A 24,061-nucleotide genomic window follows, 5' to 3' on the forward strand; every position below is an offset into this window, starting at 1 on the left:
CAGCAGTGTAACTCTGCTTCTTTGGTTGCGTGCGGTCCCTTGCTCGCGAGTCTTTCACTCTTCGTCTGTAGTGTCTACTGTGGTATCTGTGTCAGATCTTCCCCTTTCCAGATAATCGAACCTAGCTTCCTCATTCGGGAAATACATCTCACCGTGCGTCATCGAACTCATGATATTGTCAATTGCATCGCAGTCTTGCTCTCCATATCTGGGCCTCTTCCACTCTTGTAGTAAACCCACCACGGAATTATGTCCAGGCATTTGCGCCCTAAACAATGCCTTTCTGTAGATTGTATTCACCGTCCCCGAACATCAGCTCCTGATTCTAGGAAGTAAGGGACCATCTCAACAATGCCTACTTCAGTAGCGATCTCAATAGCGGTCTTGCCGTGAGCTTCTAGAGAAAAATTTACATTAGCCCCGGCTCCGATCAGCAAGCTAGCGAATTCAAGATCTTTCAAGGCGACTGCAACTTGCAGCGCGGTTGCATGATCGTACCCTGAAGAAGCATTGACGTCTGCTCCAACCGCTATCAGTTGGCGCACCATGAAGACGCCCTCTCTTTTCACCGCCCACAGAAGGGGTGTCTTCGTGCGCCATGTACCAAATGTGTATTCGTGTAGAATGTTTGCAGTGGCGCCTATCTTGACAAGACGCGCTACCTGATCACAGTCGTCACACTTCACAGCTACTTCCAGCATATCATAAAGGTACTGTTGTATATAGTCGTATCTCATGGCTGGTTTGATATCGTCTGGATCCCTCCCGGAGCCTAGGAACATGTTGCTGAGGTCGAAGTTCTCAGAACAACGAGCAAAGAGGTTTCCGGCAGTCAGTTGACGTAGTCGCTCATGGCGGTCTCCTATGTTGCGGCCGTGATCAGGAAACTTTATAAGCTTTTCAAGATATCTGGTCTTAACAGCATGTAAGGCGACCATAAAAGCGCTTTTAAAGTGTCTCTCTCCAAGTAGGGTAGGCTTTTCGTAGAGGTTGGAGAAAGGACTGAAACCAGCCTCGTGGAGTACGTCGATCATCTCGTCGTATGACGGTCCCACAGCGAGAACAAGTGCCGCAATTCCTCTCTGTTTGATGTATGGTCATCGTGCTGTCCGATGAAGCAATGACTTTACTAAGTCCATGGAGTCTGAAGTAATTGTGTGATAGAGGAAATCGTAGTTTAAGTGTCGATCTTCCGTGAGAACGATAGCGTCCAGCTTGTTCAATTTATCGATTGAGCGCTTGTCGCCACTATTAACCGCGATTTGTAGAGCGTTGAAAGCCCTGTTCAACGCGTGTGGATGGTATAAGCCTCTGAGAGATCGTTTGGCATCTGCATCCACACTTGCTTCGATCAGCTCGGACACCACCATGTAGCTACCGTCATTCGCTGCTTCGAACAAACAATGCTCACAAAGACGTTTCCAGTTTGGGTATGACCTAATGATACATAGTAATCCAAGGAATAGTCCACGTTCCCCGTGATAATGGAATGCTCTCAAAGTGTCGTACAGATCTTCTTTTGTTTGTGTGTAACGAGCGAACGCGTGGAGAAGCTGATTGTACCCGCTTCGATACCCTGTTCAGTGAGCTGCTTGGCTAAGTATCGAAGACCGGATCTCTCTGACAGAGGGATAGCATCAGAAAACTCGTCCTCTCTGACAAAACTTGGATACGCGCATGTAGGTATGTAATGATCGTGGACATGTGTAAATCAAGCTGTATGGGACGGGATGTGACGGCGGCAGTGGCATACTTCTGCGTTCCGGCGTTCTTACAGTAGCAATCTCATCATACTTGCTGGATTCAGCGGTAATTCTAACAGTCGGCGATACCGCATGGTCGGCCTGTCCTGCCGGTAAATGTGGTTCTCGGGGACTGACAACTGCGGAAGCTCCTTCGTCAAGCTGCTCGTCACCCTTTGGCTCCTCGCTCAGCGCCGGACAGGCTCTATTGATGGTCGGCAGTGGTGTAAATATATCAATGTCCGATGGCACTGCAGAAGGCGAACAAGGATGTAATCCTGATTGCTCTGTCAGTGAGCTGACATTGTCAACGACGGATCTTTACCTACTCGACTCGCAAAAATCGAAAGTCATTTCGCGTTTTCTGAGACTTTGCCGTTCTAGTCTAGCCTGCGATATCACTGCACCATTGACTTTCACGTTGGTTGGGCGCTTCCTCTTGTCCGGGCAACCGAGAATCAAATTTTGTTTCTCCTTCCGGACATTTTTCGAAATACCCCATTTTCTGAAAGATCTCTCGTACTGCGATTCGGTTTATGATCAGTTAGCAAAGTACGTCTTGGTGTCGACTATCGCTCACGATCTTTCAAATCCTCGCCTGGCCATTTCACGCATGACCTCAGCCAACGGCTTGCCTTGCTCGGCGAATAGTGTAAGTATGTCGTTCTTTCGCGAAGTCCATTCTGTCTCTTCTTCTAACTGTCTTCGAGGCATACTTCAACTGTTCGATGTGGGTGGAGCTGAAAGTGAAGGCCTTCGAACGACTGCTCTTCAGCGACGGATCAGCGGCAAGCGGTAATAGGCAGATGTAGGCCCGAGCCTTGACGAGTTTATAAGGATTTTTGAGGCCTCCAGCGTAGTAACTGTAGAATGTACTGAACACAATTGTGACGCTGAGACAGATGTCTGATCAGTTATCCAGCAGGAAGGCGCAGTAACCTTGTAAGGCAGACGGCTCTCTATTGGTCACTCTCAAAATCATCGACCGATCACGCTCTCGCATTGCAACCAATCTGAATAGACTGCACCTACTCATCCCTGATTCTCAATGATTGGATCATGCCCAAATCTTTTATAGCACCCCACCGTAGGCTGCTTGCCTGTGCATAGCCGCAAACTACCACATGTGAGGTACGACGCCACACAATTCAATGCGATCCATCTGATAAGCTAATGCCAAAATCTCTCATCTGAGGTGAGCATAGAGCGATCGAGGACTGTTATATACCGTGATCTTCTCAGCTGCTTTATTGATGATTTTGGCCACGGCCAGTCTGCACCTCTCTGTCAACGTTTCTTGAGAGAGATTCTGGCTGCGACCAATCGTGAATGTCCACGATAACAGGAGGTGAACCTTTGAGCATCTGGACAGCCTGAGCCTTCCTCCGACCGACTAGGGGTTGCATCTAACCCTTTCAAAGGATTCGCTGCGCTCCGTGCCAGGGTATGGCACGGCTGGCCAATCACTTACATTCGGGCGTATGCTTTATGCTAAGCATCGCCCCAAGCAAGATTAGACAACGGCAGGACTCTCACTGATTCATATCAAAGAATTTGTACACTCTTCAGTGATTGTCCAATTGATCCAAGACAGAAATATTTTTCAGAAGCCATGGCACTCGACACTCAAACCATAGTTGCTATTGTGGCCCTGCTCGTTACATGTCCACCAACTATACGGCTCCTATACAAGTTATGCATACGACGTCGAGACCGAGAAAACCATGGTATGTATGCATTTTCTCGAGCAATACTAGTCCGCGACTAATTTGTTCTAGGAAATGGCAGTCTCCTTCCGACGCATACATACACGCCGAGTGTATTTATATCAAGAGGCAATATTCTGCTTCCGCAACGGCGCTCCCACACGTGGTCGACACATACGACCATCGTGCTCGAAGATATGGCGTCCGCAATGCACCATGAGTCGAGAGGTATTCAAGCACATCTTTCCCAATGCCAGATGAAACGCTGATAGAAAGTAGATATGAGACTTTAGTTCAGCGATGTACCAAAATTGGATACCTCGTTCCACTCTTCGAAGCGCGGCCCAGAGTGCGAAGAGCCCGGTCTACTGGGGGGTTGGAAGGGGACTGAGGCCTCGCTGGTGTAGCCAGTATGGTGAATGCGGAGGATATATAGGAGCGTTAGCTTGCCTACATTGGGAAAGATGTGGAAAGATTGCGCGACGTGGGAAGGCGGACGTATGTAGAAAACATATGCAATCTTCCAGCGTGCTACAAAGCACGTGTAACGTGTCTTCTCTATCGCGGCTAAGTGCTTGCCAATGTTCTTCTGAGACTTGACCTTGACCACAATCAGGACTCAGCAGGCCGCCGCCTCACAACGGACGGTTTGAGTACCTTCTGATACCGCGCCAGATCAAAACTCCCATCTTCCAGCTCCTTACTATCCGGATCACCAGCCCAACAAAACGTCCGACACTTCTCAAGTACCGTCTTATCATCATCCAAAGTCGCCTCGCACCAAGTCCAGATGTAAGCACCGGTCTCGTACTCCTGTAAACGCTTGAAGTGGTCTTCCTTCTCTACTTTCCACATCACGCCTGACACCTTCTCATCGCCATCGCCAGGTATGAGCGCTGGATATGTACTCCACATTTTGACTTTGAAGCCGGAGATTGTCGCAGGTCGTGTGGTGGGGAGCGCTGGGAGGTTCAGGACCGCTTGTAGGACTTCCGAGTCCATAAGTGAGCCGTACAGGAACATATAGCAAGGACTAAAGGGTTGATCAGGTGGTACTTGTAAGGCATTTGTACTGCGACCATGCTTTAGTTGAGATAGTGGCGCTGATACTTTCAGGTTTATGGCCTTTGAGGCGGGCTTTGGCGCAGGCGGAAGAGGAGGTGGGGTTGGAGCAGGCATTGTAGCGGTATCCGTAGCAACATTCATAGCACTTTCGCGTTCGTGAGTATCAAAATTACTGTCACAGGAAGATGAGATTCAGGCTGTATGGCATTCAACGCGTCGAAGGACCACGGTGGAAGTGCTGCAGCCTAGCGTCTAGCGTGCACAGCCTCGGGCATCGTCGGTCCTGTACCGAGTCCAACTACCCCCGCGGCGCAACAATAAGAGAACGCTATCGCTTCCCCTGAACAACAACCCTCACTCCTTGCGTCCCCGGCTTCGCACGTGGAACAAAGCTATCAAGATACAGATCAACAGCATCGCGCCCAGTCTCGAAGAGCGCGCACTCAAACCGCCGAAAGAAACTCGCAATACCAATATACAAATCGGCATACGCGAGCTGCATGCCCACACAGCTTCTCGTTCCGCGCCCAAACGCAACCAGGTACTTTGTGAGCGCCTTTCCATCTGGTGCCTTTGCATCGTTTGCCCAGCGCTCTGGCACGAACGCGAATGGATCGGGGAAAATCCTTGGATCATGAGAGGCGGTGTAATTGTCCATACTTACGATGGTACCTACAGGGAGCTGGTAGTCCATCTCGGGGGTGTGGTAGACTACGGGTGTTGGTGAGAGGCGAGGGATGCGCTGAGGCGTGCCGTAGCCGAATCGCAGAGCTTCGTTAACCACGCCAGTCAAGTACGGCAACTGCGTCAACGCGTCGAGATTCGGGATGTGATTTGGATCTGGAATCGCTGCGTCGAGTTCAGCGCACAAGTTGGCCAGCGTCTGGGGATTGGCGAGCAGGTGGTACGAGCATGTCGACAGCGTGTACATTGTTGTTTCGATTCCTGTGCCGATGACGGAGATGGCTTCGTGCTGCAGGCGTTTGGTGGAGAGTTCACCGGGCGGGAGGTCAGATTCGAGTAGGGCTGTGAAAAGAGATGGGATGGCCATTGTCTTTTCCCCAGATGCGTGCACAGCTTTGGCGTTTTGGATTTGCGTCTCCATCTCTTTGTTGAAGGTCATAACGGAGCGCATTGGCGGCGACAGGAGCACGACGAGCCAGTCTGGGAGCAGCTTGAGGGATTTGATCATCCATGGGAATTGGGTGATGAAGTGAACGGGGTCTAGGAGATCAACCCTGGAGCGTGTTAGTCATGATACGTGTGTGATTTAACATAAGGCAGCATACATGGCGTCAGAGAATTGGGCGCGAAAGTCAGGGTTGAGGATGAAGTCATAGGGCTTCTCGAGACAGTATCCGACGACGATATCCGAGGTGAAGGCGCCCCACATATTATTCAGGTTCATCGTCTTTCCGTTGGCGATGAATTCGGAGTCGATGCGATTGCAGAGACGATCCATATGACCCTGGACGTGAGGCGAGTACTGAGTAATCTTACGTTTGGAGAAGAATGGGTTGAGCGCGCTACGACGCAGACGATGAAGACTGTGCTCAGCAGTAGCAAACGAGGACATCTCATTGTTGAAGCGGTGCTCGAGATGCTTGAGCTTGTCTGAGTGGCGAGACTGCGCATACAGTGTATCGTAGAAAGTGGGATCTTGGATGTGTACTTCGTTTGGGCTAACACGCACGATAGGCCCTGCAGCGAAGTGGTGAGCAAACAGTAGTCGCTTCCGGACCGTGTCGACATACCGTATTTCTCATGCCATTTCTGGTATTCCCACAAGAATTGCCCTCCCGGCGCTTTGAAACACTCATAATACGTTTCAACCCATTGCGTCAATGCAGCAAGCCTAGGACCTGGAATGCTTCGCAGAGGATGGAAGTAGAGACGATAGATGGAGACGTAAAGCACGTATAGCGTAAATAACACGCTAGAAACAAGTCCAATCCGCCCGTAGGTTGAGGACACAAGGCTGTGTAAGAGTTGATTCATGACAGGATTCTAAGGATCTCAACGGTAGCCCGTTCGCGCAGACATATTGTATCAAAGCTTTCGAGCTGTACGAAGGCGCACCTGAAGCTGCAGAGTGCTGACTTCAAGCATGCGTGACAGTCATTGCGCTTGCTGGTCACTGAGTGGTCCAGGATGCTTACAGGTCGCTCTTCTGTTGCTGATGTTAATGTAATGTAATGCACGACCCAAAGTACCACGCAAAGTCATTGCAATTGGATCATCACGAGGCGAGCGCGAACACAAAAATGTAATGCACGGGCGCCGCAATCTTACAGGATGCTGACCTTGCATTAGTGTAACATAATTGACGAACGGTGCTACAGCCAATTAGGAGCCATCAAAATAATCATAAATGTAAACATCAAACTGTGCCACGGTCGTGCACGCTGCTTAGAAATGGCAGCTCGGTGCCTTCCTGCCAGACGACCCTGGCCGCGTAGTGTCACATGACCGCTCAACCCACGGAGTAAGAGCCCTGGAGCCGAATCATGATATTGGCCGCTCCGCGCTATAACTGACTCCATTTGACTGTAACCTACACACAATTCTCACCACACCTGCTGCACCTTCGACAACATGCCTGGAAAGACGTATCTCATCACGGGAGCTAACCGCGGTACGTGCCTTTGACCTACTTGGGACTGCTAAACTGATTTGACTCGATATGCAGGCATCGGCCGTGGCATGTTCGACCATTATGTCGCACAGCCAAACAACACCCTCATCGCGGCCGTGCGCGATCCTGCCGGTGCTCAAAGCCTGCTCAATGTTTCCAAAGGCGAAAACACCAAAGTCCTTATCGTCAAGATCGACTCGGCATCCAAGACAGACCCATACGAGGCCGTGAAGGGCATCGACAAAATTGACGTCGTTATATCAGCTGCTGGTATCGCGTCGCTCAACACTGTAGCCGATGTGCCGCTCGAAGAGTTCGAAAACGCCCTCCAGGTCAACGCCATCTCTGTCATGATACTGTACAAGGCGACCCTGCCCTTGCTCGAGAAGTCAGACTCGGCCCGCTTCGCCTTCATCAGCGCTGCTGGCGGCAGTATCAACAACATGCCTGAGTTCCCTTATCCTAATATCAGCTATACCGGCTCCAAGGCGCTCGCCAACGTCATGGTCCGCAAGATGGGTATGGAAAATGACTGGCTGATCACGCTATGCATTCATCCCGGGTAAGACATTCCCACGCCTGTCTTGTGCTATCGACGTTGACATGTGTGAGTAGCCTCGTCCAAACAGACATGGGCAACATGGGCGCACGCGCTTTCGGTCTAGAGAAGGCACCCCTCACCCTCGAGGACAGCAGCAAGAACACTGCGCACATTGTGAGTTTGACAACCTCTCTACATCGTTGTCTGTCGTTAACGGGGCTCTAGGTCGACAATGCCACCAAGAAGGAGCATTCTGAGCAATTCTTCAACGAGACCATTGACCGCCGCTACCCTTGGTGAGACGGGATGTTGGATGGTGGAGGGAGGATCATGTCTGAGCGACATGAGTATGGGCATGTCAGACCGTACGACGTGGAACTGGACACGCAAATCAGCATTGTAGTTGGCATACCGAGATAATCCATTTGCACCTCACGCGCTAGGATGAAAGTTGCAGACAGCGGTCAGTACGAGGTTCTTTCACACGTTGCGATTGTGTTAGCTTGTTGTGAAAAAAACTCCGAGATTCTAGATAAGTGCGACAATGAGGCCAAGTACGTCGGAAAAGAAGTACGAATGCAACGGGTGAAGTTGAGATTGTCATTGTGAGATGCCACGTTCTCGAGCAGACAGCGGCGCGGGCCGAAGGTTTGAAGTTCTTGGCATCGGCCGCTCCTAGTGCGACACTAGGACCATTTGGGTTGAAAGTCAGGGGCTCGATGCATGACATCACGTGTCAAGTGTGAGCTTGGGTTCACTGTATCGCAACCATAGTTCTCGACCCATCGTGTGAAGATGCACCCGAGATTCATTGAATGCTAAAGCTCTATTGTCGTCTCTCTCCCTGCACCACGCTACGACAACCAACCTCCTCCGAGATGCTCACTACTTCGCCACGTTCGCTGCCTGAATCTTCACGACAATCTTCTCCGCCAAACTCAACAAGCTCGGCGCACTGGTGACTTCCAGAGTCGTCAAGTCGGCGCCAAGCTGAACGCGACACCAATTCCTGAACTCAACAGCTGCAAGCGAGTCCAATCCATATGCCGACAATGGCTTTGCGGGCTCAAGAGGCTCATCGACGCGCAGCGTCAACATGAACTGCTTGTTCGCAACATCGACAGCCAGCGGCAGCGCGATGTGCATCTCCGCACCAGTCTTCACAGTCATCAACAGCGCCTGAATCTCCTTGTTCGCCCCAGAAGCGTCAGCGGTGCTGCTACCGGCTGAGCTGCCGAACAGCAGGGACGAAAAGCGCGCATCGGTCAACAAACGCGACGAAGGGGCTTGCGGGACGGCGATGGACGTGATGAGCTGCGCGCAGGAAAATTGGTTGACTGGGTTGTCTTCTTGCTGCATAATGCTGAACCGCACGATCTTGTGGAAGAGGGATTCGTTGATGGGCGTCCACGCTGAAGTATCAAGCGCAGTGATGAGGTTAGAGTGCTCGGCCATGTATCCCACGTCTTCAATCGCGCCGAGGTCGACCGAGTTACCCTTCAGACCCAAGCCGCGTCTGTAGTACGCAAAGCTGTCTAGAAAGACGTTGGCAGCTGCATAGTTGGCTTGCGCAGGCTGTCCGATGAGCCCTGAGATTGAGGACAGCATCGTGAAGAACTCCAGTTTGCAACCCTTTTCCAGAGCGACGTTGTGCAGATTCCAAGTCCCTGCAACTTTGGAAGTAATCGCTCCGTGGTACTCCTCGTGTGTCATGGTCTCGAAGGGCTTGTCGCGAAGCACCATAGCGCCTTGAACGATTCCTCCGACAGGCATCGTGGCGCTCTCGAATGCATTGCGAACGTCTTCCACTTTGGCTACGTCGCCACGTACCAGATCTACGTGGCAGCCTTCAGCGGCAAGATCTTTCAGCACTGCTTGAGACCTGGGATCGTCGTAGCCACTCCTGCCGACGATGACGACGTTACGAGCACCGTGTCGAGCCAAGTCGACTGCCATCGATCCGCACAGGCCCTTGAGTCCACCTACGATGAGGTACGATAGGTCGTCGCGGAGCTGGAGCGTCCGCGGAGCAGGACGCACTGGCACAACGGGATCCGCATCTGCGAGGCCTTTGTTTGAGATGATGATCTTGCCAATGTGATTGGCGCTTCGTAGGAAACGGAGGGCCGAAGGGATGTCATTGTATGGGAAGAGTACAATAGGGGAGATTGGTTTGACTCCACGCGTCACTATCATGTGCATCATTTTGCGCATGAGCCTGGAGAAGATTAGTCGGCCGTCGTTTTAGTGACAAAGAGAGTGAGTACTCACACTGCAATAACCTCATCCGAAACATGCTTGTGCGACATATCGAAGCAGCGATACGATGCGTTCCGAGCGAAGGGCTCCATGGAGAGTGTATTGCGATCGATGTGATCCTTTTTGCCCAACTCCACCATGGTCCCGCCTTCGGCGATGCAGCGCCAAGATGCGTCGAGCAAGTCTCCGGTGAGCGAGTTGAGGACAATGTCGACTCCATATCCATCGGTGCTATCCATGAGCTGGGCCTCGAAGTCGATGGTTCGGGAGTTGTAAATATGTTCTACAGGTATCGAAAAGGTGTCCTGCAGGAACTGTTTCTTGGCGTCTTGTCCTACCGTGGCGTATACCGTGGCTCCAACCGCCTGGCATATTTGGATGGCTGCTATACCCAAGCCTCCCGTAGCCGAATGGATCAGTACGCGATCTCCCTGCTTGAGGTTCGCGAGGTCAAACAGACTGTACAGTGCCGTCAAGTACACAGACGGTAGTGTCGCAGCGTCTTCGTACGACAGCCACCCAGGTATGGCAATTGTACGCTCAGTAGTGGCGATGATACGATTCGCGAACGTGCCCTTCTCAAATACCAATACGCGCTGACCAACATGGAAGGGTGTGTTGAGCTTCGCGCCAACACGGCGAATAACTCCTGCGCCCTCGAGGCCCAGCAGGTGGTTGTTCTCCGGGACAATGCCCATGGTGACGGCGACATCTTTGAAGTTGAGTGCCGAGGCGAAGAGCTCTACTTCGACCTTGTTATCGGCTAAGGGTAGCTCCTCCGAGTCGACCTCAACGTAGTGAAGCGAATCTATCTGTCCCACGCGCTCGGCGATCAAACGGACCGTTGTTGGAGCTTCGTGAAGCCGCAGATCAACGGGAATGGCGCCAGACGTCTTCGCCTGCTCGGCTGCGTTGATGTCGTCATCGCCAAGGATGCGGCTGACATGAAGAACGCCAACGCGTTCCACGTACTCGCCCTCAAAGCCTTTGATGGACGACACTTTCTGCACTTCCCTTAGTATTAGGTCAATGGAGGGCACTGCATGTTCGTCGGTCGCGTCTTCGATATCGAGAGTTGTAAGCTTCATCGACGGATCTTCGGTGCGAACACTCCTGCACAGGCCGTGAATCATAGCGCCATCAGGGTTCGTGACTTTCCACTGTGCCGACTTGCTGACCCAAAGGATCTTGTTCCTCATCTGCAGGAGCTGCTGCACAGCGATCCATTGCGCAGGCGACAAAGTTGGCAGCTGCGGCGTCTCAAGCTCTGAGATTACCAAGATGGTCGCGTCTTTGCGAATACGTTCACCGAGATCTTCAAGGCGAACGTGCTTGACGTCCCAACTACGATCTGAAAGGTCTTTCGCAATCGCGTCGCAGACCTGCCCAGGTTCGTTCAAGTGTACAACATCGAGAGGCAAGTTGGCCGGTTCGCTTTCTTCGGAAGATCGGACGGCCAGGTATGCATGGGAAAGAGATGCAGAGTCGCTACAGTCCACGGTATGCACTACCTGGAAGCCACAGGAGTCGAAAAGCTCCGCACTATCATGCAAAAAGCCATTCGTTGCAGGTCCACCAGCCAAGCTCTCGTCCACATCCGGGTTCCATGGACAACGCTGCTCAAGTACCAGGACGTGTCCATTGGACTCAAGAATTTTGTGGACGTTACCCATGATCACTTCGGTGGTCTCTTGTGCGCCTGGAGGTAGACGCAGGATAACGAGGTCAGTATCTCGCAGCGACTCGTCAGGCTCTTTCTCAAGAGGCTTGCCCAAATCCAACAGCTGAAACGAAGTCCTAGGCACATGTTCGTACTTGCTCTGAGCGTTGATGATTGCAGGGGCGTCGTTCGTTAAGAGGGTGTAGCTCTTGAAAGCGTTTCGAGTCTTGGAGGCGGAAGACAACCCCTCGAGCCAAACGCTAGCCGATTCTCCTGGAATCAGTGAAGCTTCGATTACCTTTGCATTCGCCTTCTTGTGCGCGATCAGATCCTCGATCTCTTGAACCTGTTGCCAACCCGCGGCTTTGATCGACCCGCAGGCCTGTGGGCTCAGTGTAAGATCTGGACCCCAGACCAATCTGCTGTACGAGTGAGCAGCGTACGGATTATCCTGGAAATCGAGCATGTGGTAGTGCAGGCCAGTCAACTTAAACACGAGGCCGCCCGTGGTGGGATCGTAAACCTTAGCACTGGACGAATGGTTCTTGGCGAGATCTTTGCGGCCAGGCCCGGAAAATACAGTCTTTGATACCGAGATCGCGGTCCCAAGCAGACCTGTGTCTGTCCTGACGACGACATCGTCGATGATGGCAGGCACGAGCACCGCGTTGACGCTACTCTTGATGCCGCGCCAGAGCCCCGGGGCGCAGGATTGCATGCAGCCGTCGAATACTGCAGGATGGATAGGATATGCTGACTGCGTAAAATCGGATTCTGGGAAGCTGAAGTCGACTTGAGATCTACATTGTCTTGATCCGGATGTTGCTTCAACAGACTGAAGTTTCTGGAAGGCCTTGCCGAAGTTGTAGCCCACATCAGACATCGACTTGTACCAAAGAGCTGCTGGGGTAGCATGCTGTAGTGGATTAATGTAACTTCCAGCTGCGGGCATGTCGGTGTCTTTCTCCATGCGGACCTGGCCTTTGCAGTGGTCCACCCAAGAGTCTGCAACGAGAGACCTCACAACCCAGAAATACCAAGAGTCTTTCAAACTGGCAAAAGGTGCAAGCGTCAGCATGATCTTGGTATCCTTTCCTTCTTCCAGGACAAGTGCCTTGTCGAAAGAGACGTTGCGCAGACGGACTTGCTGTTTGTGCTTCAGGACTACGCCAGTCTGGGATCTGAGGACTGCGTCCGTTTGCATCATAGCTTCGATGGCCATGCACATGTAGCCAGCTCCAGGGAAGACGATATCGGGGCCAAGTCGGTGGTCTCTCAACCAAGGAAGATCTCCAAGCCTGAGGGACTTCTTCCATGCGGGCGCTTGCCAGGCTGTTCCGAGTACCTTGGATCCCAAGAGGTCGTGATGAGGGAACTTCCGGTCTCTCCACTCTTGACTCGCTTCGTTCTCGTACCAGTAGTTAGTGCTGTGGTTCCAGGAGTAATTGGGCAAGTCAGTCACCACTTTGCACCGCGCAGGAATGCAGTTGACCTTGGTAAAGTCCACGTCATAGCCAGCGACAAACAGGCGCCCTGCAACGTCAAAGATCGCGTTTTCTGCGTCTTTACCACGCGTCAAGGCGGAGCAGTATTGCACTTTTGAACCGCCTCCAGGCAGTGCTTTCTTGACCTGTGTAGTCGGTCCGGCCAATGCACCAGACGGCCCAACTTCAATAAGAAAGTTGACTGATTCTCCACCAAAGAGCATGTGGTCGAGCGCTTGTTCAAACCTTACTGGTTGCACCATGTTGTGCTTCCAGTACGCAATATCCACTGAACGGTTAACCAGATCTCCATCGACGGACGAGAACATCTTCGTCTTAGAATGACTACCCGTTGTACGAAATGATTCGGCCTCAAGACATTTGACGTATTCTTCTCCTGCAGCTCCCATGAAGGATGAGTGGTACGCCATGTCGACCTGAAGCATGCGAGCGAAGTGCTGGTCCGCTACTAACTCGACGCGCACAGCATCCAGACTATCAACGGTTCCAGATAGGGTAACACTGTTCGGGCTATTGTAACAGGCGATCGTAACGGCTTTCGATCCCGGATGTGATAGTCTAGCCTTCGCAATGTAGGGGTGGACATCTTCTGCTCCGATGCCAACAGCCATCATTCCCATCTTGGCGGTTTGCAAGCCACGGGTCGCCTTCGATGCATACCCACGATAGTAGGCGGCCTTGATTGCATCATCTTCCGTCAAGAGTCCAGCTGCATATGCAGCAGCGATCTCTCCTGAAGAATGACCCACTACGGCTTCAGCATGGATGTCCCAGTTGCGGAAGACAGTGACGATAGCTATCTGGAGCGCTGTGACGAGCGGCTGTGAGAACTCAGGGTCACGCAGTTTCTCCGGGCTCCGGGCTTCAGTAAGTTCCTTGAGAAGAGACCATTCAGGTGGATGTATCAGACCTTGAAGGACTTTATCGAGTCGTTCGATGACCATTCGCGCTTCTGCAAAGTTCTGGAGCAGTGCTTTACCCATCTGCGACCATTGAGCGCCTTGTCCAGTGAAAATGAAGCCGATCCTTGGAGCATCCGAGGTCTTCTTTCCGTAGGCAATGGCGTTGGAGTCCATTGATAGGTCTTTCGCAATGAAGTATCCTCGATGGAAGTGTCGAGAACGTCGCTCTGAGAGCGTGTAAGCAAGGCCAGGCAGGTCTACAGTTGTCCTTGGATCCAAAAGGTGTTTGCGCAAAGAAGCGGTATAAACTTTGATCGAGGTTTCGTCGTTTGCAGAGAAGAGCAAAACGTGTGGCCTGGAGACTGCAACGTCATCCGCTAGAAGATCCTCAAAGCCGTCACCGATCGAAGACACAAAGTTCTTCTTCTCCTCAGGTACTTGGTCAATGATGACATGAGCATTCGAGCCGCCATACCCGAAGGAGTTAACACTCGCACGTCTGGGACCACTTTGAGCAGGCCAGGGTATCGTGTACCGCGTTGCGCGGACTCTCGAGCCCTCGAAGTCGATATTCGGGTTGGGGTCGATGAAGGTAGGGTTACCTGGAATTTTCCCCTTCTCTACAGACATGATGGCTTTCATGAGCCCTGAGATACCGGCTGCTGGCTCTGAGTGACCGACGTTACTCTTGATCGATCCCATTATCAGAGGTGCGTTCTCAGGTCTCGAGGAAGAAAACACTGACGCAACACCCTTGACTTCTTGGGGGTCACCAGCTTGTGTTCCAGTGCCATGCATCTAGATGATATTAGCTCAACGCTGTGATGTAAATAACACAAGACAGCATACCTCAATGTAGCCGGTGGCTGACAAGTTAGTGATACCGGCGTTGGCATAAGCAGCCCTGGTGGCCTTTGCCTGAGCCTCAGAACTGGGGCTTGCGATGCCCGGAGTTTTGCCATCACTGTTCGTAGAAGTACCACGTATGATCGCTCGGATCGGATCGCCATCTCGCTCCGCGTCGCACAGGCGCTTCAGCATCACACAGTTGATAGCTTCACCTTTGATGTATCCGTCGGCTTTCTTATCGAAAGTGTGGCAGCGACCTGAGAGCGAGGACGCTCCCTTCATTGGCCCGCTGTCCATGTTGTGTTCCGGGTTGAAGTAGAGGTTGGCACCCGCAACAAGAGCACCGTCGATCTCGCCGCTCGAAAGATATCGGCATGCCACATCGACACCGACAAGACTTCCCGAGCAGGCTGTATCAATCGTCATACTTGGTCCGTGGATGTTCAGGAAGTGACTGATGCGGTTGCTAAGAATGGCACGACCAACGCCGATGGTGACAGAGGGAGCTCGATCATCAGGGTCTCTGGCTTGCATATCGGCGTAATCGACTCCGTAAGAGCCCACGAAGCAGCCGATTGCTTCGCCATCAAGCTTCTCGAGAGGAATTCCAGCGTTTTCGAGACACTCGTAGACGACTTCCAGAAGTTGGCGCTGTTGCGGGTCCATGGCAATAGCATCAAGCTTGCCCGTGCTGAAGAAGGCGGCATCGAATTTCTTTGGATCGATGTTCTCGAGGAACATTCCACCTGGCGATCTCATGGTCTTCGGCTTCTTGGATCCGTCGTGATGTGTATCGAGGCGAAATCGACTTTGTGGTGGTGTATTGTCTGCGATGCCACCACGCTCCAGGAAGTCCCATAGCGCATGTGGGGAATTGCTGTCTCCAGGAAGACGACATCCCATTCCAACAACAGCGATAGGTTCTTGTGTGTATCTACGGGGCTTCGGAGCAGTAGAAGCCGCTGAAGTTCGTTGGTTGAGACCGTAGTCCTCATGGCCTGAATCGTTGATAACCATTGTTGAAGCAGGAGGTAATCAAAGGTTTGCAATGGTGAAGACGGAAAGAATCTGATCTAGTGTATCAGCGAGAGCTATAAGTGTTAGCACGAAGTTATATAAATAAATTGTGAGTCTCGAGCTCACTCTATTCTTTCTCTATCTCGTCCGGAAAGGTTCGTCCTTGTCTACAGGCCTCTAATGTGTAGTACGCACAGCAATGCTAGGAGGAGTTTGGCAAGGGAGTCGAGAAAGTGCAAACTTCCCGATAAAGAAAGAACTTTGCTGAGATCTTGCAGAGTGAACTGTGATGGATACGTAATTACAGCGATTGGTTTACTCGCGATTGTGATATTGTATCACTGAGGACTATCTGTCTCTACCAGCTTGCACAGGACCTCGTTCTTGCGCACCGTAATCTCTGACGTTGCGTATCATGAGCCTGGAACTAGACAGCCAGGCGTTCATGACACCATCAGCTTCATGTCGTAGACAGTTTGCACTCTTGCGTCTGCAAAGTAAGCCTCGCAGTTGTTGAGACTGGTAGTAACATGGTATGATGACATTTGAGAGATAACGCGAAAAATGGTAGCTTCTTGGTACTCTCCTAGGGTTGTTGTGCTACCCTGACTTCGGTGGTTGCTTCCGGATTCGGACATATCCGTGGGGTGAACATGTGGGGTTGATAAAGCCTCCAAGGATCAGCCTCGCCAACTGCTCGCAATTGTTATTGGTCGCTCGGATTCCGAAATCCACCCAATCAAGTCCTCTCAAATGAGAAGTATCGTCAACGCAAAAACTTAGTCACTCAGGCTATCAGACCTGCTGACAGTCAGCAAAGCCTTACTGAAAGGTGTCGGGGTGGACCACAATTAATCTATGAAGCTGATGTGAGATTATGGGTTTTGAACAAAGCTGGATAGTAGGCATACATCTGCAATGTTTCCTCCAAATCGGTTGCGATTGGTGTAACAGCAGATGACTGGACAGGGATTATGCGGTCAGCACATAGTGCCACCATTAACCTCCGGGCATAATTCGGTCCGCAACAATATGTACTCAGCTGAACTCGTCGGTGATTTTCGATTATTTTGCATAAGTTTGTGACCCAGCGTCAGGTAGTGACCCAGCGTCAGGTAGTGACCCAGCGTCAGGTAGTGACCTTGCGTAAGGCTCTGACCCTGCGTTCATGTAACGTTTGAAGCTGATTTTCCCGTGGTGTAAGTTTCCGCAATGACTGACGGTAGGCGTACTCTCCGGGTGATGTATTACGGTAGTGGGTATCGAATTCATGTCAGTAGTGGGCGGTATACGAAATACTTCCAAACTACGAAACCCCTTCGAGAATTGATATTCTCAAAGACGGCTTGAGATACGAAGCAACTTCCGAATCCGTGACAACGTTGAACTCCTCCAGAACCCTTACATAATCAAACAGCATCATGGCAATCGATATCCAGGAAGTTGAGTTCAAGACCATCGATGGTCTCACTTTGCGTGGTGACCTATATAATTCTCCTGTGTCATCCGGAAAGGGGCCGGCGGTCATTATCACACCAGGTGTATGTTTAATGGTATCTCGAGGGACTGATCAGACCAAAAGCTGACAACGATAGTTCAATTGCGTCAAAGAGATGTTTGTACCAGATGTCGCCGAACAATTCCAGAAGAACGGCATCACGGCACTGATCTATGATCCGCGAACGCTCGGTTTGAGCGATGGGTTGCCGCGAAACGACATCGATCCAGCGAGACAAGTGTCCGACTACTCCGATGCAGTCACTTTTGTCAAGAGTCTTCCAAACGTCGATCCCTCTATGATTGGTATCTGGGGTATGTCGTTCAGCGGTGTCATTGCACTGTCCGCTACAGCTCTAGACCCACGCATTCGCTTCTGCATCGCGATCTGCCCGCTCTTGAACCTCGAGTACGAAGCATCCAAGTTTCCCAAAGTGCTTGCCAAACTTCAACAAGACCGAGAGTCGCAGCTCACGGGGAATAAGCCTTTATATGTCCCGGTCTTGACGGCCGAGGGCAAGAATCCTGCTGGCATGGGTTTGGGAGCAGACAAGGAGGAGTTTGACTAGTAAGTCGAACAATAATTAGCAGTGGTGAGTATACAGCTGACCAGTATTCGCAGTATGGTCAACGCCAAGTCGCGTGGTGCCCCGCGACATGAAAACCACACGACGTTTCAATCGTACTACAAGATAAAGTTATGGCAACCACAAGGTATCATGCGATACCTAGACCGTACACCCGTGTTGATGGTAGTGCCGGAGCTGGACCAGATTTCGCCACCCGAGGCGCAGATCGCGCTACATGGAACGTTTCCGGAGCCGAAGGTGTTGCATATCGCTCCTGGCAAGGGACATTTGGATGTCTTGAGTGGAGACGACTTCCCCATGCTGTCCACTTTGCAAGCGGATTTCGTCAAGAAGATTGTCGCAGTTTAGTTGCGACAAACTGACCCACATCCGCCTGCCCTTGGACGGGCATAGATAGTTTGGCTTTCGCATGAATGACATATCAACCACTCATTACAACGCTTTTATCACGCTCATATTTCATCAGTCTCGACTATGGCTAGTCGTTTAGACCGAGTCCGTGACCGGTACTTATGTGAGCTGGAACAACCTACGACTATGTACGTAGTCCCCAATACTGTTGATACACACCTACGCCGCCTACAAAGGCTCCAAATCACCACTGAGAGCTGAAAAGAGAGTCTTGAGTGCCATTTGTGTATACCATCAACGATGCGAAAAGTTGTAGACATGAAATCGCGTTGGGATACTTTGAATAGTCAAGAGTGTGATGGTGAGGGTTCTTCAAGTAATCTCACAGCCGGGAAAGTATCAACATCTCTTTACTCATGCCAGAGCAAATGGCGACGAAGAAAATCTTCAAACGTACTGAATGCATTCTAATAAAAGCACTCTAATACGACCACTTTAATGCGATCCTTCTAAAATATAACACGGCCATTCCAATACAACCGCTCAAGTCATATGCTGCCTACTGCGGCACATTATATACCACAGATATACAGCTGACCATGCGATATACTCATTCATGTTCAATGCGCAGGGCAAAGTCGACCATCAAAAGCCACCTCCAACGCATCAGAACCTACAGCAGTGACAGCCCAAAAGACATTCTCCGGATCCAACCTACGTTTAATATCCAATAACCTCGGATAGTTAGTACCATAAAACTGCGTCTTCCAGTCAATCAGCGGCGAAAAGTTTGCTTCGTTCAAGTGCGTGCCCGTGTCCTCTGGTACAAGGTCGTCAATGCGCTTTTGCGCGAAACCGACAAGCTGGTCCTGCAAATGCTGCTTCTCAGACCAGGAAATCGATGAGTTGAAGTAACTCTGAATGAGCAATGTGTTGACTGCGGTGCGCCAGCTGGGCATAACGGAATTAGGTGCAACGGGCTTGCGGAGAGGCGTGATGGAGACGTCTTGGGCGGTTGAGCCGATGATGATTTGTGTGGTATCGGTGATTTCGCGATACGCAGCGATGATCGCGGCTGGGTCGGCTTGACTAACTTCAAGGGGAATGAGACGGCCTGTCATGAGCTCACCGATGACGTAGGCGCCCCATGGTGCGGGGCCGAAGTATGTTACGAAATGGTCCAGATACGTGGGCGTCGAGGTGATGGTGAGGTTGTAGTCGATATTGAGAGAGTCGAGCTTCGTGGTGAATTCTGACAGCAAGCCACGCATCTGGTCTTTGGTGTAGTCGGGCCGTGTGACTGCTTGCAGATAGAATTGTAGTGGTAGGGTAGCGAAGGATGATTGCGCTCCGCCAGCGTTGAGTCCGGGGAGTGCTTCTTGGAAATAGGTGAATGCTTTCCAGAAGGTGTCGTTACTCATCTGACTGCGATCAAAGACGATTGATGCGCCGCCGACAGGTCCGTCAGGGAATGCACGCAGTGTGACCGCGGTGACGACGCCAAAGGTAGATGGACCAGCTCCGGCGAGTGCCCAGTAAAGGTCCTCGTTATCCTCAGGTGTAGCTTTCACGAACGTACCATTCGCGAGGACTACCTCCCATTCAAGCACATTGTCAGAAGCCATTCCATAAACGCCAGAGAGAGGTGAGTGGCCGCCACCCTGGAGAAAGCCTCCCGCAATACCAACAGTGGCACAATCGCCACCGACGACCCGGAGGCCAGCATCGTGAGCACCCTTGTATGCCTCATAGCCTCTGACGCCTGCACCGAGCTTCATTGCTGGCCCCTTGTGCCAGGGTTGGCTGTAGTTATGGATTGGTTGGATGGAGTTGAGATTGTGAGTCCAGATACCCAGCGACCCCTGACCAACTGACTTTCCATTGAAGTCGTGGCCAGTGTTCTTGATGCTGACTCTGATCTTATGCTCATACGCAAATGTAAGTCCAGCCGAAACATCAGCGGGATGGCTAACATTAATTGCATAGACAGCCAGATGGCCAAGCTCACATGGCGTTGAACGATCAGTCCATGGGTCGCAGGTTGAGTTCTGGAACCAATAACTCATTGGCGTAGTGGGATCGTCTTCATAGGTAACTGGTAGCTGCCAATTCTCGCGCAGATGGTTGCACTTCTCCTCGTCGTAGGTTGGGTCGTGGCAAGCTGCGCCAAGTGGTACGGATGCAATGAGTCTGCCCTCAATTGTCGCGTTGAGTATGTCCCATTGCGATTTGACTGGCCAGGCAGCATCTCCTGGTAGGACACGGCATTCCGTGTTGTTGGCGTATTGGTTGGCAGAAACGGTGGCAGCCGAGAGTATCATTGTAGCAAGCGCTACCAATATCGGTTGGGGTATCAGGACTCTCTTGGAATATCGGATTGAACGAGACGCCGTTCAGAGAGAACGATATAAAACGAGGGTATTTTATCTCTTCCAACGAAAGAAGCCGAGGTGAAGAGACTGTTCGACGCGGTTTGTCTGACTGATCATGGGAGCCTTTTTCGACATTTATATCCGCATGAGAATATCGCTTTCCCTCACCAGAATTGCCTCGGCAGTTGTACGGACCTGAAAGTTGCCTCTTCTGAAACCGCTCAGCTGTGGCTTCAAGACCCGCGCCACCAACTGCAGACCTTGTTGAACGCCCGACCCACAAAGAGTTCTGGCCTCGTAAGCTGATTGTATGCCGCGGCGAAGAGGACCCTGAGTATCTAAATCATGGCTTCGGTGACTCAAATTGTGGTTGTCAAATGCTTACCAGTACGGCGGCTGAGGCTTGCTGACCCAACAGCTGGGCCGTTGGAACCGGGGCTCATTGTATGCACGTTCTTCCCGTGCTGATATTCTATCGGCGAATCTCACTACAGTAGTGACAAGCTAGTGTATCTCGTATCCGCGGTGGTAATGGGAGCCAGACCTGAAGCGACGTCCGACTGGGTCCAGAATGGGCCAGTATGATCACTTGGGGCGGTTCTGGTGCATGGCTAATCAGTTGGCCATGGCGCTTGACCAGATTGTCAAAGAAGTGGTATCTTTCCAGTACTGTCGATTCTGTGGCGGGTTGAAGCCGTCTCGTGTAATGCTGTCGTCATGTGAGTGGGGGTACAGTAAAGTCCCACACACATGGCCTTTAGTACAACACAAGGGCGGCCCAAAATAAGCAATCACGCAAAACAGAAACACGGGCTGCTCATTTCGGATGACACGTTCCGAAATCTTGACGTAGGAAGTAATTCTATCCTTCTAAAATAATCTAAACGTATTACAAGAGGTGTGGTAAAGAGTAAATCTCAGATAAAGTACACACGCCGAGATCATGCAAAAGCAGACCATCGCATACGCAGAGGTACTCCTCAAATGAGAGAGATCGCAACTATCAGACTCAAGCAGCAGCTGCAGGCTTTGCACCCTTCACACTCTTCCATTCGCCTGCAAAAGCCAAGAGAAACGTGATCGCAGATAGAACAGTCGCAAAGAGCCACGAATCTTTGAGACCCAACATGTAGGATTTGAGTACAGCGACGAGATCAGCCCCCTGAAAAGCGTCACGAATCTCCGTTGCACCCACCGCAAAGACCTGCTCGGATGTAATGTTGGGCGCGAGCTCTGCCAGTGCCGAGATGAGTCGGTTGTTGAGCAGTGTCTGCGACGCCGATACACATATCGCTCCCGCCACTAGCTGGAAGAACATGACTATCGACGTGACTACTGGTATGTCCTCAGGGGCCGAGAAGGCCTGTGCGACAATGACGGGAGCCTGGATGGCTAATCCGATACCCATACCAACCAGAATCTGGAACCCTACCACTTCCGCGACCGTGGAGTCAAAGTCGAGCGTGTATACGAGGCCGGCCCCAACCGTGAGTAGAGCAGAACCACTGATGAGGAAGATGTGGTAGTAGCCGACCCGGCCAAGGACGAAGCCACTTGCAAGGACGAAAGCTGACGTTGAGAGAATGAGTGCGAGGTTTCTGATACCACTCTGTGTGGCGGATAGGTTGTTGATGACCTGAAAGTATTGTGGGAGATTGTATACAAGGAGGAAGTTGGTCGAGTTCAGACTGCGAGTACGTCGTTAGCGATCAGAACAACATCTTGGCGGTAGGATACGAACAAGAAGATAAATGCCGATAGTGCTGCGACTGTCCGCTGCGTCATTATTCGGGTAACGAGGGAGGCATTTTCGCCCGCTCGCCACTGTAAGACGGCAAAGAGAACAGCCATGATCACACTGCCCACTAGCGTACCAATGACGTCGGGAGAAGACCATGGCTTCAAGGTACCACCCCACTGCATAGCCAGCGTAAAGCTGACAAGCGCACCCATGCCGAGGATGATACCTGGGATGTCCATGACCAAAATGAGTTCTTTTCGGCCGATGGGTGCTGGCTTGATTGAGGCAGGCAGATGAAAATAGATGAAGATGATCAAGAGGGCGAAGCCACCTATAGGCAAATTGATGTAGAATCTGGATTGTGGGGTTCAGCGGTAGACAGAAAAACACCATAAGATATCACACTCACACCCATCGCCAGCTCACCTCGCCAGTGAGCGCACCACCAAGTGGAGGGCCAGCAACACTTGCGACACTAAACACGGCGCCGATGAGGCCAATGTATGTTGGGACCTGCGTGGGCGGCACAATATAGGCCATGGCAGTATACACGCCGCCAGTAACGCCAGCTCCACCAAGCCCGGCGATGGCTCGACCGACGACGAAAGTAATACTGTTTTGTGAAACGCCTAGGGTTCGTTGAGATGATGCGTCCGCCAAGATTGGACAGGGTGAACGTACCACAGATTAAGCTGCCGACCTCGAACAAGACGACTGCTACCACAAACGTGACCTTGATATTGAAGTGCTTATATGCTTTGCCCCATGCTGATTGGAATATGGCCAATGTGATGAAGAACGCAGCAGCGTACCAGCCGACATCAGGGGCCGACTATGGAGGGTATCAACTTGGGACACATCAATGCTGCCAGTGCTTGAAGACTTACATGGAAATCATCTGTGATGCTTGGGATTGCAGTCGCGATAATGGTCTAGTGAGTGGTTGGCGACTATGCGCCAAATGCAAAAAGAGTGACTGCTTGTGACATACCATATCAAGGGCGATCTATGGTTGTAATTGGTTAGCCTGCATATGGTATTGCAGAAGTCCAGCCCACTCACCAAGAACATGCTCAACAGCAGAGCGAAAACAACCAGAAAAAATGGCAGCCCACTCTGATAGTCAGATCCAGGCTTTGCTTGGCCATTCTCGGTAGAGCTATGTTGAGCGAGACTGTTGGTAGTTTCTGGTTTATCGCGCTCGCCGGCTACCGGAGGTTGTTCACTAGAAGCCATCTCGTTATGGAAGCCGGGCTTTGGGAGAATTGTAGAATGTGATAGTCAAAGATTGGTATTACGTGCGTGAAAAAGCGAGTGCTGCAATACAGGCAAGTGAGTGAGCTGAGGTACGTCTGTGAGGGCCTGTGGTCGTCTGTCGCCAGCGCTCCATCACATCTGAGGTGACTGAGCGCAAACGTGCAACATTTGTCAGCCATGTCGCACTAGGGAGGCGCGATAGTCACGGATGCAGTCGCAGTCGTGTTCGTCACTTTGTCACTTTGTCAGTGCTGCTTACCTTACCTTACCTTAGCTCGTGTGGGGTTAAATGTTAAATGGTTAAATTAAAGGCGCTAACTTGCTTACCGTGCATGTCAGTAATTCTCCGCGGGAGCCAGCAAGGTTCGCCTT

The 24,061-nt window shown here is 51.5% G+C and overlaps 7 protein-coding genes across 7 annotated transcripts; 2 read left to right on the forward strand and 5 right to left on the reverse strand.

Annotated features, from left to right (window-relative positions):
* Nucleotides 1-296: 296 nt before the first annotated feature.
* BKA58DRAFT_416923 (ankyrin repeat-containing domain protein) lies at nucleotides 297-1,205 on the reverse strand (the record flags this gene model as incomplete). The annotated part of the gene is made up of 1 exon (XM_046172610.1): nucleotides 297-1,205. Exon 1 carries the CDS (start codon nucleotides 1,032-1,034, stop codon nucleotides 297-299), a length of 738 nt encoding a protein of 245 aa, XP_046031982.1. The 5' UTR covers nucleotides 1,035-1,205.
* A 2,855-nt stretch (nucleotides 1,206-4,060) lies between these two features.
* On the reverse strand, nucleotides 4,061-6,511 carry BKA58DRAFT_434851 (cytochrome P450; the record flags this gene model as incomplete). Its single annotated transcript, XM_046173294.1, has 4 exons — nucleotides 4,061-4,658; nucleotides 5,005-5,751; nucleotides 5,803-6,214; nucleotides 6,268-6,511. 4 exons carry the CDS (start codon nucleotides 6,509-6,511, stop codon nucleotides 4,061-4,063), a joined length of 2,001 nt encoding a protein of 666 aa, XP_046031983.1.
* A 305-nt stretch (nucleotides 6,512-6,816) lies between these two features.
* BKA58DRAFT_30313 (uncharacterized protein) lies at nucleotides 6,817-8,059 on the forward strand. Its single transcript, XM_046166957.1, has 4 exons — nucleotides 6,817-7,148; nucleotides 7,203-7,710; nucleotides 7,764-7,863; nucleotides 7,915-8,059. The coding sequence occupies exons 1-4, from the start codon at nucleotides 7,109-7,111 to the stop codon at nucleotides 7,987-7,989; spliced, it is 723 nt and encodes a 240-aa protein (XP_046031984.1). The 5' UTR covers nucleotides 6,817-7,108; the 3' UTR covers nucleotides 7,990-8,059.
* A 515-nt stretch (nucleotides 8,060-8,574) lies between these two features.
* BKA58DRAFT_352491 (putative polyketide synthase) lies at nucleotides 8,575-15,989 on the reverse strand (the record flags this gene model as incomplete). The annotated part of the gene is made up of 3 exons (XM_046168574.1): nucleotides 14,865-15,989; nucleotides 9,961-14,813; nucleotides 8,575-9,907 (listed from the first exon to the last, which is right to left on the reverse strand). The coding sequence occupies exons 1-3, from the start codon at nucleotides 15,879-15,881 to the stop codon at nucleotides 8,575-8,577; spliced, it is 7,203 nt and encodes a 2,400-aa protein (XP_046031985.1). The 5' UTR covers nucleotides 15,882-15,989.
* Nucleotides 15,990-16,970: 981 nt separating this feature from the next.
* Nucleotides 16,971-18,408, forward strand: BKA58DRAFT_30369 (Alpha/Beta hydrolase protein). The gene is made up of 3 exons (XM_046166984.1): nucleotides 16,971-17,422; nucleotides 17,477-17,946; nucleotides 18,001-18,408. The coding sequence occupies exons 1-3, from the start codon at nucleotides 17,303-17,305 to the stop codon at nucleotides 18,314-18,316; spliced, it is 906 nt and encodes a 301-aa protein (XP_046031986.1). The 5' UTR covers nucleotides 16,971-17,302; the 3' UTR covers nucleotides 18,317-18,408.
* Nucleotides 18,409-18,820: 412 nt separating this feature from the next.
* On the reverse strand, nucleotides 18,821-20,640 carry BKA58DRAFT_416928 (uncharacterized protein; the record flags this gene model as incomplete). Its single annotated transcript, XM_046172611.1, has 1 exon — nucleotides 18,821-20,640. The coding sequence occupies one exon, from the start codon at nucleotides 20,638-20,640 to the stop codon at nucleotides 18,940-18,942; it is 1,701 nt and encodes a 566-aa protein (XP_046031987.1). The 3' UTR covers nucleotides 18,821-18,939.
* A 1,057-nt stretch (nucleotides 20,641-21,697) lies between these two features.
* On the reverse strand, nucleotides 21,698-24,059 carry BKA58DRAFT_374465 (MFS gliotoxin efflux transporter glia; the record flags this gene model as incomplete). Its single annotated transcript, XM_046169331.1, has 8 exons — nucleotides 24,017-24,059; nucleotides 23,495-23,921; nucleotides 23,424-23,438; nucleotides 23,320-23,364; nucleotides 23,114-23,264; nucleotides 22,842-23,061; nucleotides 22,433-22,786; nucleotides 21,698-22,379 (listed from the first exon to the last, which is right to left on the reverse strand). The coding sequence occupies exons 2-8, from the start codon at nucleotides 23,666-23,668 to the stop codon at nucleotides 21,701-21,703; spliced, it is 1,638 nt and encodes a 545-aa protein (XP_046031988.1). The 5' UTR covers nucleotides 23,669-23,921; nucleotides 24,017-24,059.
* Nucleotides 24,060-24,061: the final 2 nt, after the last annotated feature.

This window comes from Alternaria rosae, assembly GCF_020736505.1.
Source record: "Alternaria rosae strain MPI-PUGE-AT-0040 chromosome Unknown BKA58scaffold_1, whole genome shotgun sequence".
In the NCBI taxonomy this organism is placed as follows: domain Eukaryota; kingdom Fungi; phylum Ascomycota; class Dothideomycetes; order Pleosporales; family Pleosporaceae; genus Alternaria; species Alternaria rosae.